The sequence below is a fragment of the Coenobita brevimanus genome, chromosome 111 (assembly GCF_032717465.1).
Source record: "Coenobita brevimanus isolate Jiangsu-jjx chromosome 111, ASM3271746v2, whole genome shotgun sequence".
NCBI lineage: Eukaryota > Metazoa > Arthropoda > Malacostraca > Decapoda > Coenobitidae > Coenobita > Coenobita brevimanus.
In genome coordinates, this window is record NC_137064.1 from 9,552,919 (window position 1) to 9,572,646 (window position 19,728).

The 19,728-nt window shown below is 42.9% G+C and overlaps 1 protein-coding gene across 1 annotated transcript in view; it reads right to left on the reverse strand.

Moving 5' to 3' along the window:
• The window catches only part of drosha (ribonuclease 3 drosha), a 575,197-nt gene that overhangs the window by 328,517 nt on the left and 226,952 nt on the right, over window positions 1-19,728 (reverse strand). The window contains exon 10 of the mRNA XM_080286434.1: window positions 8,374-8,517. Within this exon, the coding sequence (XP_080142560.1) occupies window positions 8,374-8,517 (144 nt within the window). The remainder of the gene's footprint in view (window positions 1-8,373; window positions 8,518-19,728) is intronic.

Below are 19,728 nucleotides of genomic sequence, written 5' to 3' on the forward strand. Positions count from 1 at the left end.
CACCCTGTCATATGCTTTCTCCAAATCCATGAAAGCTGCATACAACTTCTTTCTCTTCTCCCCATACATGGTCTACTATAATGAGGACTTACTGTACTGATGATTGCGGCAGGTGGTGGTGCTCATAATCCGCTCAACTGTTGTGCGGCTTACTTCTTCCTTCACCTGTCATTCTTTTTCTGTGTCTGCCCTCCTATCTTCCTATTTTCTTCCATTCCTCCTGCACCTTTTTATTACTCTTCTTTCTACTAGTGACTCTACATCAAATGATAAATCAAATGGTTTTGTATGACCCAGGAAATTATTTACAATGCTGGGTGGTACTCATACAGTAATCTCTCAGTTATCTGTCATCACAATATCCACCCAATCATAATATCTGGTGCTTTCTGCTCAGCTCTATTAAAACAATAGCCAGCAAAATTAGTCAATATCCAGCTCAGAAACAGGAATCAATCAGCGGTACTATGTATTTTTTCGGCAGTCATGTATCACCTGGTTCAGACACTGGACCCAATCAGTGAGTGGGCGGACCATGCAATGTGCCAGCTAATCACAATGCTTTGAGGCAGTGGCCACTGGATGCTGTATAGTGAGGATGTATCTGTGCCTTGTGCCTCGTGCATTTGTGACCCACATGGTGGCTACCTCCCAGAGATGTGACTTAGCCTGTGGCTGCCTATGCCTTGCTCACTACTGTAGTGCTGCGACTTCCCTTGTGACCCCTCAGTGCCCCATGCCCTAGTGCTCTGACTAATGTACCCTAGTTCTGTGTAATGGCTGAGTTTGTGGCTCTTGTGGCAATGCCAGCACTGGGTGAGCATGATTATGATCATACAGTGAGAGCCAGATTATCCAAGCTATATGACATGAAGGGGTCCTCAAATAGTCCGAAATCACGATTAATCAGATGGAAACAAAACACAAGTACTGTTAGATAGATTTATCAACCTCTCAACCCTCAAAAACTAATAAAGATATATAAATTTGGTTTAAATCATGCAAAACTATAATAAATTATCTTTACAGTGACATACAGATTATGGTCATTTCTGCATCTTATTGTGCAGTAAAGCGAAAGGAAAAAGATGCACAATTTTTTATGATTCTCTGTCGCATATGCGCTTTGCAATTTTTTTCTTTGATCGGTCAGTGTAAATACCCTTTTAACGAAAAGACGCTGATTGTGGTGTTATTTTGAAGTTGAACAGTTTTGCTTTATCATAGTATGTTCAAAAATGGAAAACAAAGAAAAAAAAAGTCAAAATGACAAGTTGAAGTTTGAAGAAAACCAAAAATTTTATACCTTGCCATAGAAAAGTATTGGGCAAAAATAAATAATATATATATATATAAAGGAGCGATGTGGTGTGGATGTGGATGTGATAGGAAGCGTTATGAGGAACACACTGAGGTGGTTTGGCCATGTGGAGAGGATGGAGGGTGAAAGACTGACGAAGAGAGTGTATGTGAGCGAGGTGGAGGGGGAAAGAGGGAGGGGGAGGCCGAGGATGAGATGGAGGGATGGGGTGGAGAGGTATATGAGAGAGGGGGGTGTGAGTTGGGAGCAGGGCAGTGAAATGGCGGGGGACAGGGCGACTTGGAGGCGATTTGTTTGTGGCCACCCCAAACGGGATTGAGGCGTCTGGCAATAGATAGATAGATAGATATATATATATATATATATATATATACAGTAAAAGTCCCATTATTCAGCATTTATGGGACCGGGATGATGCCGAGATATTGGATTTGCCGAATAATTAAAAACCTATCCACTCATTATCTTATATATATTTGTGAACACTGTCATCACCACTTATGGTATTGCAACTGTGTTTGGAAAGAGTACTGTATACTGTACAATACTGCAATCAGTACAGTACTATACCTGAATCTGAAATATATAAATAAATTAGTGAACATATACAAGTGTAATGACACAGTAGGCATATAAGTCAGATAACACTTCCTGGATGGCCGAAATGATACGGAATATTACCTACCAGCTCAGTACATTACTTGTGTTGGTGAACTCATCACTACTTATATTATTACAAATATGTTTGGAGCGAGTGCTGTGTACAGTACTTTTTCCAAACAAAATAAAATAGTCGGAAAATCGCATAAAATAAAGTGAAGGAATATGAATTGGTAAGGTCTTTCTGATGAAGGTTAAACATACATTTAGCACTCACTCTTTTGTTCTTTTTGTTTGTTTGTTTGTTTGTTTAAATGTGAAACAGTAATGTATTCCATTAACCCCTTAATAACCTCCGGCACTGAACAACCCTTTACAGTACCGATGTCAGTGATGTCGAGTTAGTGAGCTATGAAAAAACTGTGAACAATCATGGGAAGGGAACGAAGGTCACTGGTATGTTTACACGACTCTACGATATCATTCCAAGCAGTCAGAGGGTCAGTTAATATCAGATGTTTTCGCCCATTTGGTAAATGCACCGTAGCTTTGTAACTTCTCCCGTGAATCATAGCATGGGTTTAGGAAGCTAAATAACACATTGTTAGGTGCTCCAGACGATTATCTTCACATCTTGAAGAAAATGGAAGAAATTTAATCCCTCTCTGAGTACGTAGAGTAAGTTTCTTCCATTCTTCTGAAATCAATTTGTTTTTCTTAAAGATGTGAAGATAATCATCTGGCTCACCTAGCAATGTGTTATTTAACTTCCTAAACCCATGCTATGATTCGCTATGAGTCACGAAAAAATTGATAAAGTTACGGGGCATTTACCAAATGGGCGAAAACATCTGACATTAACCGACCGCCTGACTGCTTGAAATCGTAGTGTAGAGTCGTGTAAACATACCAGTGACCTTCGTTCCCTCCCCATAATTGTTCAGTTTTCTTTATAGCTCACACTAACTTGATATCACTGACATCGGTACTGTAAAGGGTTGTTCAGTGCCGGAAGTTATTAAGGGGTAATGGGATATACAGTATTACTGTTTGCATCAATACTCTCTCTTTCACATTAAACATAAAAACGAACAAAACAATGAGCGCTAAATGTAGGTTTAACTTTCATCAGAGAGACCTTAGCAATTCATATTCCTCCAGTTTATATTTAAGTATTTTTCTGACTTTAGGTTAGGTTCAGTTTGGTTAAATTATTAGGTACAGTTAAACTCAGTTAGGTTAGGTTTAGTTAAACAGGACAGTCCCTTCCACCATTATGCTGAGGAATAAAAATGCAAGAGCTGTCACGGCCATGCAGCTAAAAACAAAGGGGAAATTGATTTTATGAGCACCATTTATTTATGGATGATGCATTACAGTATCAGTGGTTCATGGGCTACGCAATTACCGGTAAATGTCACTTTCAGGAAGGCGTCAAGAATGAACAAATTTCAAGAATCAGCAAGGGGGCTTGGAATGTAACCCTCGCTAATTTGGAGGGGGTGGTTACTGTACTGTATGATACTGTGCAATATTGTAATCAATACAGTACTATACCTGAATCTGAAAACATTTAGAAATTAGTGAAAATACAGAATTGTAATGAAACATTAGGCCTACAAGTCACAGATAACACTTCCTGGACTGCCGAGATGATTCCGGACATCTGCCGAACAATCAAAGATTTTCGTAAATGGGACGATTTCTCAAAACTGCAGAAATGTCGGATCTACCGAATAATCAGCTGCCGAATAACAGGGCTTTTACTGTATACAGTATATATACTGTATACTTTTTTTTTTTAATAACAGAACAGAGGAAGGAAAAACAAAAGAATAAAAAAAAAAATCCATACACCAGATTACTCGTGTCCTCTATTCATAAAATATCTGTAACAGTTACTTTTTTTTTTAATGTGAGAAAGAAGGAATCAAAGGCAACGAGCCCGCAAAACTGTTCCTTACAAGAGAAAAACAAAATACAAGAGAGAGCCAAATTCAAGATCCATTCATTTAGAGATGCCAGGACACACTGTGTTTGAAAGACTGGAGATCATAGGATGCAGGAAATACAGACAGAGGGAGACAGTTCCAGAGTTGACCTGTTGCATAAATGAAGGACTGGGAGTAACGATTAACTCTTGCATTAGAGAGTTGGACAGAGAAGGGGTGAGAGTTTGCTGCTAGACGTGTACTACGCGCCCGTCGTAGAGGTGGAGGAATGCATGCAGACAGTTCAGAGGAACAGTGACCATTGAAGTAGCGATAGAAAAGAGATAAAGATGCAACAGTGCGGCGAAGAGACAGAGGTTGAAGGGAGTCAGTAAGAGGGGGAGAGTTAATGAGACGAAAAGCCTTTGACTCCACCGTATTGAGAAGAGCTGTGTGGGAAGCCTCCCCACACATGAGAGCTGGACTCCACACAGGGGCGGATAAAACCCCTGTATAGAGTCAACAATTGTGCAGGGGTAAAGAAGGAACGGAGTCAACTTAGCACACCTAATCTCTTGGAAGCAGATTTTACAAGAGATGTAATATGACCTTTCCATGATAAGTCCCGAGTAAATGAAACCCCAAGCATGTTCAATGATGATGCAGGATTAAGCTGATTATTATTAAACATTGGTGGGCATACTTGTTGAAGATTTTGTTGGGTTGATAGGTGCAAAAACTGAGTCTTCGATGCATTAAAAACAACCAAATTATTTTTACCCCAGTCAGAGATATAAGCCAAGTCAGACATTAGGTGTGCCATAGCCTCATCCCTAGTTTGTTGAAGTAACTGCTGAGATGGACATTGTGGGAATCGAATGGAAAGGTGAAGGGTGGAGTAATCAGTGTATGAGTGGATAGGGTTAGATGTACAGCTTAGAAGGTCATTGATGAATAAAAGGAAGAGAGTTGGTGATAGAAGAGAGCACAAAGGAACACCACTGTTTATAGATCTAGGAGAAGAACGATGGTCGTCTACAACAGCGGCTATAGAATGACCAGAAAGGAAGCTAGAGATGAAGGCACAGATAGAAGGATAGAAACCGTAAGAGGGCAGTTTGGAAATTAAAGATTTATGCCAGACTCGATCGAATGCCTTTGAAAGGAGGATGACCAGGAATCTGAAAGGTAGGTGAGAAGATCGCCTGTGGAGCGTCCCTGACGGAATCCATACTGACAATCTGAAAGAAGGTTGTGATTAGAAAGATGCTTTAAAATTTTTCTGTTAAGAATAGACTCGAAAGCTTTTGAGATACAGGATTTTAAAGCAATTGGACGATAGTTGGAGGGTTGGGAATGGTCACCCTTCTTTGGGACTGGCTGTATAAGAGCAATCTTCAAGCAAGAAGGAAAGGTACAAGTTGACAGACAAAGGCGAAAGAGTTTGCCTAGGCAGGGTGTGAGCACAGAAGCACAGTTCTTGAGAACAACCGGAGGGACTCCACCAGGCCCATATACCTTATTAGTATTGAGGCCTGTGATGGAAGAAAATACACCAGCTGAAGAAATTTTAATGTCAGCCATGAGGAAGTCAGAGGGGGGGAAGTGATGGAGGAACAGCACCGGAATCGTCTAAGGTGGAAGTGGAGGAGAAAGTCTGAGCAAAGAGATCTGCTTTATCAGTAGAAGAAATACCTACAGAGCCATCAGAGTAGAAAAGAGGAGGGAAGGATGATGAGGTAAAGTTGTTAAAAAGTTTTTTGGCAAGGTGCCAGAAGGAGAGGGAAGAATTCGAGTTAGAGAGTTGAGAGCATTTAGTATGGATGAAATTATTTGTAGCAGAGCGAAGAACAGACTTAGCACGATTCCGGGTAGGAACGTATAAAAGATGTGATTCTGGGGTGGGTTGGCTCCGGTACCTTTTATACGGCCTCTCCTTGTTGCAGGCAGCATTAAAACAAGCGTGATTAAACCAAGGCTTTCATGCATTATTCAAAGGATATAAGAAAGGAATGCATGCTTCCATGTCCGAGAGAATAACCTCCATAATGCACAAGGCACACCCAGATGGCTCTCGGCCATGGAAGCAATAATCATTCCAGGGAAAATCAAAGAAGTACTGCCTGAGGGCCTCCCAATCCACAGAACCAAAGTGCCACAGACGACGTTTCATTGGAGGGTCCGCAGGCCATGCTGGAGAGACAGGATAGGTTAAGGTGATAAGGTTGTGATCGGAGGAGCCCAACGGAGAGAAAAGATTACCAGTGTAAGCAGAAGGATTAGTTGTAAGGAAGAGGTCAAGTATGCTGGAGCTCTCTCCAAGGCAGTCAGGGATACGGGTAGGGTGCTGTACAAGCTGCTCTAGGTCATTAAGGACAGAAAAGGTGTAGGCTTGTTCACCAGGTGGATCAGTGAAAGGAGAGGAGAGCCAAAGGTGGTGGTGAACATTGAAATCTCCTAGAATGGAGATTTCAGAGAAAGGAGAAATGGATAGAATGTGTTCCATCGTAGAAGTAAGATAGTTGAAGAATTTTTGATAGTTGAATTAGGAGATAAGTAAACAGCGCAGATATATTTAGTCAGAGAATGACATGAAAGCCGAAGCCAGAGTGTAGAGAATTCAGAAGAATCGAGTTCAGGAACATGAGAACAAGATAAGTCATTGCGTATATATACACAACAGCCACTTTCGGCTTTGAAATGAGTATAAAGAAAGTAGAAGGATACAGAAAAGGGTCTGTTGTCAGTTGCCTCAGACAGCTGAGTCTCAGTTAGAAAATGAAGGTGAGGTTTAGAGAAGGAGAGGTGGAGCTCAACAGAGCAAAAGTTAGAGGAAAGGCCACGAATGTTGCAGAAATGAAGAAGAGAGTCAGACAGTGGTTCCAGGCATCTTGAGTCGTCACCAGGAGAGGGGCAGAAGGTGGGGGCATTTATGGTCCCCCCCCCCCCCAATGGGGACTCCGAGGCTACGTTATTTGACGCCGTTTTCAAATTTTTGAAAAGGATGTGTGGTGTGTACTGTGCATGTAGTTTGGTGTTGATAGTTAGAGAAACTTGTATTGGAGAGCATGCTGGCCTACTCTCTCTGTTACTGAGACACTGAAAAAGTTCAGTAAAGGGGGATGGTCGGGACTTAGTCCTGAGGGCTGATGAAACGGTAGCTCCAGCACTCCCTATCATCAGCTTTCTATCCACCTTGGGAGTACTGCCCTGCTCGACTGATGCTACAGTCTACTCCTAGCTTGAACAGCTGTGGGTTAAAATTTGGAGGGACGCAACTCTGGGGAAGCGAGTTCCAAAGAGATGCAGTTCGGGGAATGAAAGAATTCTGATAGGCAGAAGTTCTGCAATATGTATGAGTGACATTCCAGTCATGAGTGCTACCAGATGCCCGTGTAGCACGAGGGAAGGCATGGAGAGGTGGCACCATGGAAGCAACTTCGTCTGAGCATTTGCCAAAAAAATATCTGTAAAATAATGAAAGGGAGGCAACATTCCTTCTTACTTGTAGAGGATGTAATTTATTTGTAATGGCAGGGTTGTTAATGATTCTAACAGCTTTGTTCTGAATTTTGTCTAGTTGTTTTAATGCAACCTCTCCATAACCATTCCACAAAAGTGAGCAATATCCAAGCTGACAGCACACATGACTCTTATAAATTATAGCTAACTGCTCATCAGCAAAGAAGTTATGGACTATGTACAATAATCCAAGTTTCTTTGAGGCGGTTTTAGCAAGTGATCTGACATGAGAGGTCCAGCTGAGGGCATTGTTAAGTGAGAGACCAAGAATTCCAATACTTATGGAGATGGGAATATTAGTAGCACTGAAGGTAATGTACGAATCTGGCGATATCTGTCTATTAGTAAACTGTATATATTTTAGTTTTACTAGCATTTAAAAAGACAAGGTTGTTTTGTCCCCATTCACTGATCGTAGATAGATCTTGATTGATGGAGATGGCTGTACTGAGTTGAGAGGTAGAGATATTGGACGCTGTAAATGGGTGTCTGAGTTTAAACCATGCAAAACTACAAAACTACTGCCCACCATGCACAGAACAAGCATTCCGTGACATTATGCCCAGGTCTCTTTGTTATGAAGCATAAATGTAATTTATGGTGAATATTTTACAAAAGTATTTTAAAATGACGCATAACGTGTCGTCAGAATCTCAGAGGTTGGATTTGAAATGACAAGAAAACGTGTCATTGGAATCTCAAAGGGTTAATATCAGCCACAAGTAAACAAAGTCCAAGCTAAGTCTCTCACACTGCTACAAATCTTTTTTCCCTCCCAAATTTCTCTTTTCTTACAGCTACTAACAACCACTGGCAAGTAATTAGCTGGTTTTTGCACTTTCTTCAGTTATCAGGCCACAAAAAACATCGGCTAATACTGCACTATATCACATCCAACTTGAATGGAAAGAATCCTCAGGATGAAGCATGGCATAATTTTCACACATATATGCACGTAAATTAGTACTATTATCCCAAGTAAACAAAGGAATGGCCTACCTTTTAGTTGGTCAGCATAGTTCTGCCACTGGTACTGAGACATGCTGAGTAACTGTGCCAAGTCCTCTGGTTGCACCAGAGGTCCACTATTCTTCATTAGGTACCTCAGCACCTCATTCATTGACAGTATCTCTTTACCATTATCTGTAAAATGATACAGTAATTCCTCAATCAATAAGCTTTCACTTAAACAATTTTCTACACATTTGCTGAGAGTAACCACACAAACAAATTTCATAAGTCACCAGTCATTGTTGACCATTCAGAATGCTGAATGAAGGGTCAGGTTTGATACATCTGATACCAACAATTATCTCAATACCTCATTTACTTCTTTCACCCATGAACTGTGACATACACCTTGAACTGTTTATATGACTATGACATACATGCTGGAAAGCAGACCAATACCTGAATATTAAAACTGTTTTGGAGATGACTTTGGATAATCTATCTATCTATATAGCTAGGCAGCTTCCCCCAAAGAAAGGGAGGTAACCGAGACAGGATGACACACTCCCAATTTACTCATCCACACACACACATTCATTTGCACCTTAGCCCGATGGGGAGACGAGACAGATCCTGACTGCATCACACCACACAAGAGTCAACTGCGCAGTGCTATCAGCGACATCTGCAGCAGAGCCCGACAGCAGAGTTGGTTTATCCCTGCCACATCATAATGAACCCAACCCCTTACCCACACCTGATCTGATCAGCTAATCAGACCAAATGCGAGAGAATATTCCCTCAGGGCTGCTTCATCATTTATTCATTCACAATTTCTCTCCAATCATTCCTATCACGTGCAGCCACTCCGTGCTCAACAGACATCCCTCTCGCAACCAACACCCTCTTCACACTGTCCATCGATCCTACAGTATTGTAGCGCTTCTCTCAGCCTTACACCTCTCACATCCGAGCCAGTTATCTTTTTCACCAGTCACTTATCATCTGTGAGGAGTAGACTGTAGCACCAGTCGAGCAGGGAAGTACACCCAAGGTGGATGGAAAGCTGATGACAGGGAGAGCTGTAGCTCCCGTTTCATCAGCCCTCAGGACTAGTTCCTGACCATCCCCCTTTGCTGAACTTTCTCCGTGTCTCGGTAACACAGAGAGCAGGCCAGCATGCTCTCCAATACACGTTCTCTAACTGGCAACACCAATCTACATGCAAAGTACACACTACACTTCTTTTTCAAAATCAAAAAAGGAAAATGGCGGACTTAAGCCAGGTCTCGGAGTCCCCAGGGGGGAGCAAGGCGGACCATAAATGCCCCCACCATGCGCTCCTCTCCCAGTGACGACTCATCGACTTGCCTGGAACCACCGTCTGACTTACTTCTTCATTTCTGCAACATTCGTGGCCTTTCCTCTAACTTTCTCTCTGTTGAACATCTCCTCTCCTCCTCTAAACCTCACCTTCTCTTTTTAACCGAGACTCAGCTGTCTGAGGCAACTGACAGCAAACCCTTTTTCTGTATCCTCCTACTTTCTCTATACTAATTTCAAAGCCAAAGGTGGCTGTTGTGTATATGTACGCAATGACTTATCCTGCTCTCGTGACCCTGAACGTGATTCTTCTGAATTCTCTATTCTCTGGCTTCAGCTCTCTTGTCATTCTCTGACTAAATATATCTGCGCTGTTTACTTATCCCCTAATTCTGCTGACTATCAAAAATTCTTCGACTATCTTACTTCTACGATGGAACACATTCTATCTGTTTCTCCTTTCTCTGAAATCTCCATTCTAGGAGATTTCAATGTTCACCAACACCTTTGGCTCTCCTCTCCTTTCACTGATCCACCTGGTAAATAAGCCTATATCTTTTCTATCTTTAATGACCTAGAGCAGCTTGTACAGCACCCTACCTGTATCCCTGACCACCTTGGAGAGAGCTCCAACATACTTGACCTCTTTCTTACATGCAATCCTTCTGCTTACACTGTTAATCTTTTCTCTCCATTGGGCTCTTCCGATCACAACCTTATTACATTAACCTGTCCTATCGCTCCTGTGTGACCTGTGAACCCTCCAAAGAAACGTCGTCTGTGGCACTCTGGAGCTGCGGATTGGGAGGCCCTCAGGCAGTACTTCTTTGATTTTTCTGAAATGATTATTGCTTTCATGGCCAGAAGCCATCTCAGTGTGCCTTGCGCATTACAGAGGTTATTCTCTCGGACATGGAAGCATACATTCCTTTCTCATATCCTCTTGACCAATGCAAGAAAGCCCTGGTTTAATCACACTTGTTCTAATGCTGTCCACACCAAGGAGAGGGCTTATAACAGGTACCAGAGCCGGCCCACCCCTGAATCACATCTTTTTTATGTTTCTGGCTGGAATCATTCTAAGTCTGTTCTTTGCTCTGCTGAAAATATTTTCATCCATACTAAATGCTCTCAACTCTCCAACTCGAATTCTTCCCGCTCCTTCTGGCACCTCGCCAAAGACCTTTCTAACAACTTTACTTCATCATCCTTCCCTCCTCTTTTCTACTCTGATGGCTCTGTAGCTATTTCTTCTACTGATAAGGCAGATCTCTTTGCTCAGACCTTCTCCTCCAGTCCCACCTTAGACGATTCCGGTGCTGTTCCTCCATCATTTCCCCTCTCTGACTTATTCATGGCTGACATAAAAATTTCTTCAGCTAATATACTTTCTGCCATCACTGGCCTCAATACTAATAAGGTATATGGACCTGATGGAGTCCCTTCTGTTGTTCTCAAGAACTGCGCTTCCGTGCTTATGCCCTGCCTAGGCAAACACTTTCGCCTTTGTCTTTCAACTTGTACCTTTCCTTCTTGCTGGAAGTTTGCTCTCATTCAGCCAGTCCCAAAGAAAGGTGACCATTCCCAACCCTTTAACTGTCCAACTGCTTTAAAATCCTGTGTCTCAAAAGTTTTTGAGTCTATTCTTAACAGAAAAATGTTAAAGCATCTTTCCTATCACAACCTTTTTTCTGATCATCAGTATGGGTTCCGACAGGGACACTCCACAGGCGATCTTCTCACCTACCTTTCAGAATCCTGGTCATCCTCCTTTCGGGACTTTGGCAAAAGCTTTGCCATTACACTTGACATCTCAAAGGCTTTCGATTGACTCTGGCATAAATCTTTATTTTCCAAACTGCCCTCTTATGGTTTCTATCTGTGCCACCATCTACAGCTTCCTTTTTGGTTGTTCTATAGCCACTGTTGTGGATGGCCATCATTCTTCTCCTTGATCTATCAACACTGGTGTTCCTCAGGACTCTGTCCCATCACCAACTCTCTTCCTTTTATTCATCAATCATCTTCTAAGCTGTACATCTAACCCTATCCACTCATATGCTGATGATTCCATCCTTCACCTTTCCATTCGGTTCCCGCAATGTCCATCTCGGCAGTTACTTCAACAAACAAGGGATGCGGCTATGGCACACCTAATGTCTGACTTGGCTCGTATGTCTGATTGGAGCAAAAATAATCTTGCTGTTTTCAATGCATCAAAGACTCAGTTCTAACACCTGTCAACTCGACAGAATCTTCCACAGAAGTACCATCTAATGTTTAATAACATCCACCTTAATCCTGCATCATCCTTGAATATGCTTGAGGTCTCATTCACTTGGGATTTATCTTGGAATGATCATATTACATCTCTTGTAAAATATGCTTCCAAGAAATTAGGTGTGCTGAGCCGACTCCGTACCTTCTTTACCCCTGCACAGCTGTTGACTTTATAAACGGGTTTTATTCGCCCCTGTGTAGGGTACAACTCTCATGTGTGGGAAGTCTCCCCACATACAGCTCTTCTCAATAGGGTGATGTTAAAGGCTTTTCATCTCATTAACTCTCCTTCTCTTACTGGCTCCCTTCAACCTCTGTCTCTTCGCCGCACTGTTCCATCTTCATTTCTTTTCTCTCGCTACTTCCATGGTCACTGTTCCTCTGAGCTCTCTGCTTGCATCCCTCCACCTCTACGCACCCGTGTAGCAACAAACTCTCATCCCTTTTCTGTCCAACTCTCTAATGAAAGAGTTAACCGTTACTCCCAGTCCTTCATTTATGCAACAGGTCAACTCTGGAACTGTCTCCCTCTGTCTGTATTTCCTACTTCCTATGACCTCCAGTCTTTCAAATGCAATGTGTCCAGGCATCTTGAAATGAACAGATGTTGCCTTAGGCTCTCTTTTGTATTGTTTTTGTTTTTTCTTGAAAGGAACTGTAATTGCAGGCTCCTAGCCTTTGGTTCCTTATTCCTTGCATTAAAAAAAAAAAAAAAAAAAAATGCATGCTCTCCAGATACCCAAATCATAGCAACACCATCTGCTCAACTCCATCAGCCATCTCCCGTACAACTCCAGTTCTCCTTCAAACTTCATCATTTCTCACTCGATCCATGTGTGTCACTCCACACATACTCCTCAGACACCTTATCTCCATTACATTCAAACTTTTCCTCTCTGCTACACCCATATTCCACGTTTCTGCCCCATACCACGCAGTCGATACTACAACACCCTCATACAGCCTTCTCTTTACATCCATTCTAAGTGAGCGACATCTAAAACACTTTTTTCATTCCTCCCAGCACCTTTCCTACTTCATTCATTTTTAACTTCACTTCTGCATCTATTCCTTCATCCACAGCAACATGCGTGTCACGAGTCGGCTAGTGACATTGGCTTTTGTAGGAAACCACGAACTCAAGTGGAATCCCAGTTTATCGTTCAGTTAACCGCTCATTTGGTCGGGAGTTCTTTTCAAATCAATTTTTCATTGTCATACGTGATCGTCTTTGTGTGAGACATTAGCGCTTCCGCTGAGCGATTTGTTTTGGGCGCGTTTCGCTCACTCTAGCCGTTAAAAATGCGGCCCCTGGTGCTTCCTTTTTCCCACGAGTTTATTCAGTCAAGTGTCTGTTGTGACGAAGTGAGGTTCTGTGCTCCAGCAGTGAGAGGTCAGCTAGCACCCAGGCTCACTAGACTACAGTTCTCCAGGCTCCCACCCTTCATTGGTGATACACTGCATTCACTGACCAGTATTTCCTTTTCGATTTCCTAGACTTAAGAGTTTAGTTAAGGTGTTTTTTCCTAGGCGTAAGAATTTAGCCTTTGAGTGAGTGAGTGAGTGCGATCTCATTAATTTGATTTTGAAATGTAACGTTAAATTTATTTTTGTAATCAATAAATTTAACAGTTCTTTTTCTTGAGCTTAATGTAATGTAAACTCGTGTTTCATTTCTCAGCAATTAAGCTTATTTCTCTTATAGCTCCTAGCTTGTATAAACGTTTGCCATTCATAACTGGTACTTAGGCCAGTCTTGTTGTATTAAGCTTAAAATCCGTTGTGCCTTCTAGGAGTTAAGCATCAGCAAGAACCTGATATCTTTAATAGTATTAGTTATTTATTGTCAGGGGTGAAGTAACTTTCTCCAGAGGCTAACAGTACTAATAAACAGCAATTGAGTAATTAGTCTCTGCTGTGTACTGTTGAGAAAGTTTATAAATTCTCGTTCTTAGAGAATCGTGCGAAGCAAGCCAGCGTAAAGTAATCATTGCTTGATTTAGCAAGACAATCATTGTCCCTGCTCTTCAATATTATTGAACATTATTATCAATTAAATAACATTTGCATTTATTTTAAAAACCCCGTGACAATTGGCGACCTCATTCCAGGGAATTAACTCCTAGCTCTAAAGCTATTCACGAGGTAATACTCACTCGTTCATATTTAGGTATTTATCATTAAAGTTTATAGACACAAGTTTACTGGTGTTTACCGTTAATTTAGTAAGTGAATTTTTGCTTTATTAATCCATAGAGTACTTAACTCTATTTAGTACTTTATTTTTGGTAACGCCAGACGATTTTATTCGCTCCTGGGTAGCCGGCGTACCCATTGCGTTAATTATTGAGTCTTCCCAGTCATTTGCATTTTTGCTTTATTCTTTTCCAGTTAACTAGATAAGACTGGTCACCACTAGCTTGTGTCTGTACTCTTTACTTGTGTTTATTAGTATTCGTTTGCGAAGCAGCAGTCAGTACTCAGTTTCGGCTTGCTCAGTAAATTAGCGACATGGCTACCACCATATTTTTACAGGAAGCCAAAGATATGGGTCTTACAGACCCAACTGAAATTAAAGAGTACATACTCTCACGGCATAATATGGACCAGCAGCGCGAGAATGATGCCCGTGAAGAGCGTAAGATTCAGCTCGAATACGAGCGAGAACAGCGCGAACACGAGCGAAAACAGCACAAACTCGACTTAGAACACGAGCGAGAACAGCATGAGGAACGAGAGAGAGAACGAGAACACGAACGTGCCGAGCGACAAGCATGTGAAAAACACAAATATGAAATGCTGAAACTCAAGCGAGATTCCTTGGCTTCAGATACATCTGGTGCAGTTGGTCAAAGCTCTACGAGCGTTCTCCCTGCACATGTCCTAGCGACCCCACGCATCAAGCTTCCTTCATACAAGGAAGGTGAGCGAATCGAGCCGTACATAGCTCGTTTTGAGGACATGGCAATCATGTATCAACTGGATGAGGCAGCTAAGCAGCTCCAATTTCTTAGTTTATTTGAGGGCCCTGCCCTCGATATTCTCCACAGAATTCGTGGAGACAATCTCATGTATGAGCTGATGAAAGCTGCACTCACTAAGGTGTATGGTCTCACAGTAGACGACGCCAAAGTTCAGTTCATGCGAGCTCGTCTCCAAGACAAGGAGACAGCTGTTCAGTTCCTCGACCGTCTCACTGCTTACTTAGGTGAGTGGATGGAGAAAGATGAAACTCCTTCCACGCATGAGGGGATAATTGACCTTATGCTGCGTACACAGCTAGAGAGGTCATGGCCTGCTGAGCTCATAGCACAGCTTAAGATCTGCCAGGTGAAAGATGCCACCCAAATGGCAGAAAAGGCTGACGCATTCTTTACTGCATACGGGTATCAAACTCGCAAGCAGCATACCTGGAACAGAAAACCTGATAAGTCTGGGAAATCGTCTCAGATTGAACCCCAGCAACAAGGCCATTCTCAGAATAATGGCCAAGGTCCAAAACCGCAGTGGAAGGACCAGGGGCAAAACACTCAGAAACCTGAGTGGAAGAGGTACAACAAGTACCCTAACCAGCAGCAGTATCAACCACGCAACCGACCGTCGGGACAAACTTTTTCACCACCAGCTCAAAAGAGGCAGGAAGCGAACGCAGCCTTCATTCCTCAGCAGCAGCACGGTGGTCATGTCCCTACCAGTATGGGTACTCCCCCACAGTTCACTAGTCCCACAGTGACAGTGAACCTCCCTCCACAGATGGCCAATGTTCCATCTTCCCAGGCAGTGAGTACGACCCCTCAAGTATAGAATTCTCAAGGCACAATGTTTGCCGCATCAATGCAGCAGCCTCATGAGTGGCAAGCTGCTTCCTCCACAGGCCCTCCCACAGGTGACAGTACCTTCCTTGTTCAGCCAGGGTTTGTGGGAGACATCCCTGTGAAGGTCCTGAGAGACAATGGTTCCTCGGGTTGCTCTGTCAAGCAGAGTCTAGTTTGGCCTGAGCAGTATACAGGTCGACAGATCCATGCAAACTTTATTGATGGATCAGTGAGATTGTTCCCTGAGGCATGTATCCAGGTGGCATCTCCATTTTATACTGGTATGACACTTGCAGTTGTCATGGCAGAACCTTTATTTGACCTTATAATAGGCAATATTTTCGGTGTCAAGGATAGTTGCACCGAACATGACGCTACTCAGACTTCGGCTGCTGAGGTAACACGAGACATGGCTGAGGCTCCAGACTGTGTCACCCCAGTGACCATTGAATCGCCGCAAGATCTGATATGTAGCCAACTTGTTGTACAAGAACAACATTCTGACCCGACTCTTGCTGCCGTGCGGAACAAACAAAAGGGTCGAGTGATTAAGTATTCACGGGGAGGTCGAACCAAGTTCCTTCGCAAACAAGGACGGCTCTACTGTGAGTCACGAACACCTGAGGGCGAGGTTCGACTGCAGTTTGTCGTTCCCGCCAAGTACCGCCTAGCAGTGTTACAATGGGGTCATTGTTCAGCCTCAGGAGGTCACATGGGCAAAAGGAAGACCCAGGGCCGTATCCGAGCTGACTTTTTCTGGCCAGGGATGGGACGAGACATAGATAGTTTTGTGCGTTCCTGCAGTGTGTGTCAAAGTAACACCACTAATCAGGGACATGTCCTTCCTGTGCCATTTGTAACCACACCTGTAATCTCTGAGTCAGTTGAGAGACAGGGTAGTGGTGAAGTGGGTGCAGACCTGATGTCTCACCCATTGACCCCACAGGACACATCATGTCCAGGGCCTGTACATACATATTATGTACTGTAGGTTAAGGGGGGAAGTTTGAGAACTCCACAGAGGCGACTTGAGGCTACGGAAGCCCGAGTTTGCACAAGGATTCTCAGCTCCCCAATATTAATATAAGTACTGTAGGTTAAGGGGGAAGTTTGAGAACTCCACAGAGGCGACTCGAGGCTACGGAAGCCCGAGTTTGCACAAGGATTCTCAGCTCCCCGATATTAATATAAGTACTGTAGGTTAAGGGGGAAGTTCGAGAGAGAACTCCACAGAGGCGACTCGAGGCTACGGAAGCCCGAGTTTGCACAAGGATTCTCAGCTCCCCGATATTAATATAAGTACTGTAGGTTAAGGGGGAAGTTCGAGAGAGAACTCCACAGAGGCGACTCGAGGCTATGGAAGCCCGAGTTTGCACAAGGATTCTCAGCTCCCCGATATTAATATAAGTACTGTAGGTTAAGGGGGAAGTTCGAGAGAGAACTCCGCAGAGGCGACTCGAGGCTACGGAAGCCCGAGTTTGCACAAGGATTCTCAGCTCCCCGATATTAATATAGGCACTAGGTTAAGGCACAGGTTGAGGACCCGTGTGCAGTTCGAGGCTACGTGAGCCCAAGTTTGCATAAGGATTCTCAACTTGCCGACACTAATCGTAAGTGTAGAGTTAAGTTTAACCAGTAAACTACACGAGTCATCAAGACAACGGCGTCCATGGACTACGTTTCCTGGTTAATAATCTACCTAATAAATTAATGGCGACCTCGAATGTACGAAGCTTAGGCTGTCACTCGTATTTTTCAGCTAGAGCGTACCTTTTGTAGCATGTACTGACTGCTAGGCAGAGAGAGTAATTGTAACGTAATAAGAATTTTTGTCTCATTGACACTTTTGATGCTCCACCTTAATTGATTTTGCAGGTACAGCAATGAGTGTAGCAGTTTTGCTGTGCGGGCCAGCTGATCGTCTGCCGCACGCTGCCGCCTCTTCTCCTCTGCCTTCGTCGTCGCCATATTATTAATATTTACCGCATCATTTTACACGTAGGTACAGTTACACTACAACTGTCACACCTACACCGTGTATTACACACACCACGCTACACAACAATTAGTTGTCAGTGTAAATGTAGCGAACTTTCGCTCAGTTTGACCTGAGTACAGGATTTTCACTGTCGTCATGGAGTTTTTCCCTCAAGCTTGCCTCTATTAACGTAAATACGAGGTTTTTCGCTCACTGGCGACTGCAACTTTCTCCTGTAGCAGGACAGCACACACACCACAGTGTGAATCTTGTGTGACTGAGTTAGGATTTATATGTATGTACAGTAAGGTCCCGGGTTACGTCAGAGTTCCGTTCCTGAGACATGACGTAAGCCGATTTTGAACGTAACTCGAGTTTTATACAGTACGTCGTATGATTATGCTTACCGCAATGCATCTTACAGATTTTTCAACCATACATTGCATACTATACATGTAATAATCTTATAACAGGTATGTATAAGAAACATAGTCTTTTGAACTGATGATATTTATTGAATAAAATATAAGTTGTACTAGCTAAGAGTCTTCGTCACAGTACCGCACTCGCTGCGGTAACAGCACTTCTCATCGTCATGGCAGCAGAGTTACGCCACCACTGCCTCACCCACAACTGAGTCTGGCTGCCGCTCCCTCACTCTCCCGTCCTTACACACGTGCACACTGCCAACACACATTTTATTCCTATATTCAAGCACTTTTCATACTTCATCATACAATAAAGTTTACTGTAAATTACTGCCGTAAAATATGAAATAACATCATTACCAGCACGATAATGTAAGCATTTCTAACATCAAGTTTGATGGCTTTTTTTTTTTTTTTCTCACTCGGACAGCAAAATTATTTCAGTGATAAAATGACCGATTACTGTATGGTACTGTAATAAAAGATGCATACTATGTGTCACTACATACCTTCTGACATCAACTTGACTCGTTACTGGGGTTGCGATGTGGAAGGCACTGCATCAGGGGAGTCAGGGACTGGAGCAGGGGAGTCCAGGGCTGAAGCAGGGGAGTCCGGGGCTGAAGCAGGGGAGTCAGGGGCTGAAGATAGGGAGTCAGGGGTTGACGATGAGGATGAGGTAGCAACTGGTGGTGAAGTTGTGGCTCGGTGTTCAGTTCGCTTGAAACACTGGAGAATTGAAGACTGCTTGGCGGCATATTTCTTTTCGTCATAGATTTGACGATAACAGGACACTGCATCCTCAATTCCCCTGTACACTTTGGCAAACCTCTCTGCATTTGGGTCCTGATCTTCAAATGCAGCCATTGCTTTTTCTAGGAAGTCGAAAGCATTTGCCATTTCCTTAATCTTAAACTGTCTTAGCGGTTCTGCCTCATCACTTTTTCATCATTTTCCATTTGCTTTCCTAGGTATAGCAAGTCTTCATTACTCAGCTCTTGATCATGTGAATCAACAAGTTCATGTACATCACTCTCGTCTATGTCCAGATTTAAATCGTTTCCAATTTTCACACAGTTGCGCTTGACTTCGTTTATACTGTCTTCATCAAATCCTTTAAAGTCATTTACGAGGTTAGGGCACACTTTTTTCCACACTCCGTGCATATTTGTCTCAGTCACTTCAGCCCAACATTCTCCAATATTTTTAACTGCCTTATAGATGTTGAAATCTTTCCAGAATTCTTTGAGTGTTACTTTACCATTTTCTGTTGCTCGTATTGCCTGTCTGAATGTTTTTTCTCAGGTAGTAAGCCTTGAAAGCTCTTATTACACCTTGGTCCATGGGTTGTAGGATTGATGTTGTGTTTGGTGGCATAAACACAACTTTTACATTAGGGTGCAACTCTGTCAGGCTCGAAGGATGACCAGGAGCATTATCAATAATGAGAAGAGCTTTGAATGGCAGATTCTTCATAGCACAATACCGTTCAACCTCTGGCACGAAACACTTTGAAAACCAGTCAATGAAAATTGCACTAGTCACCCAAGCCTTTAAATTACTTTTTCCAATGAACTGG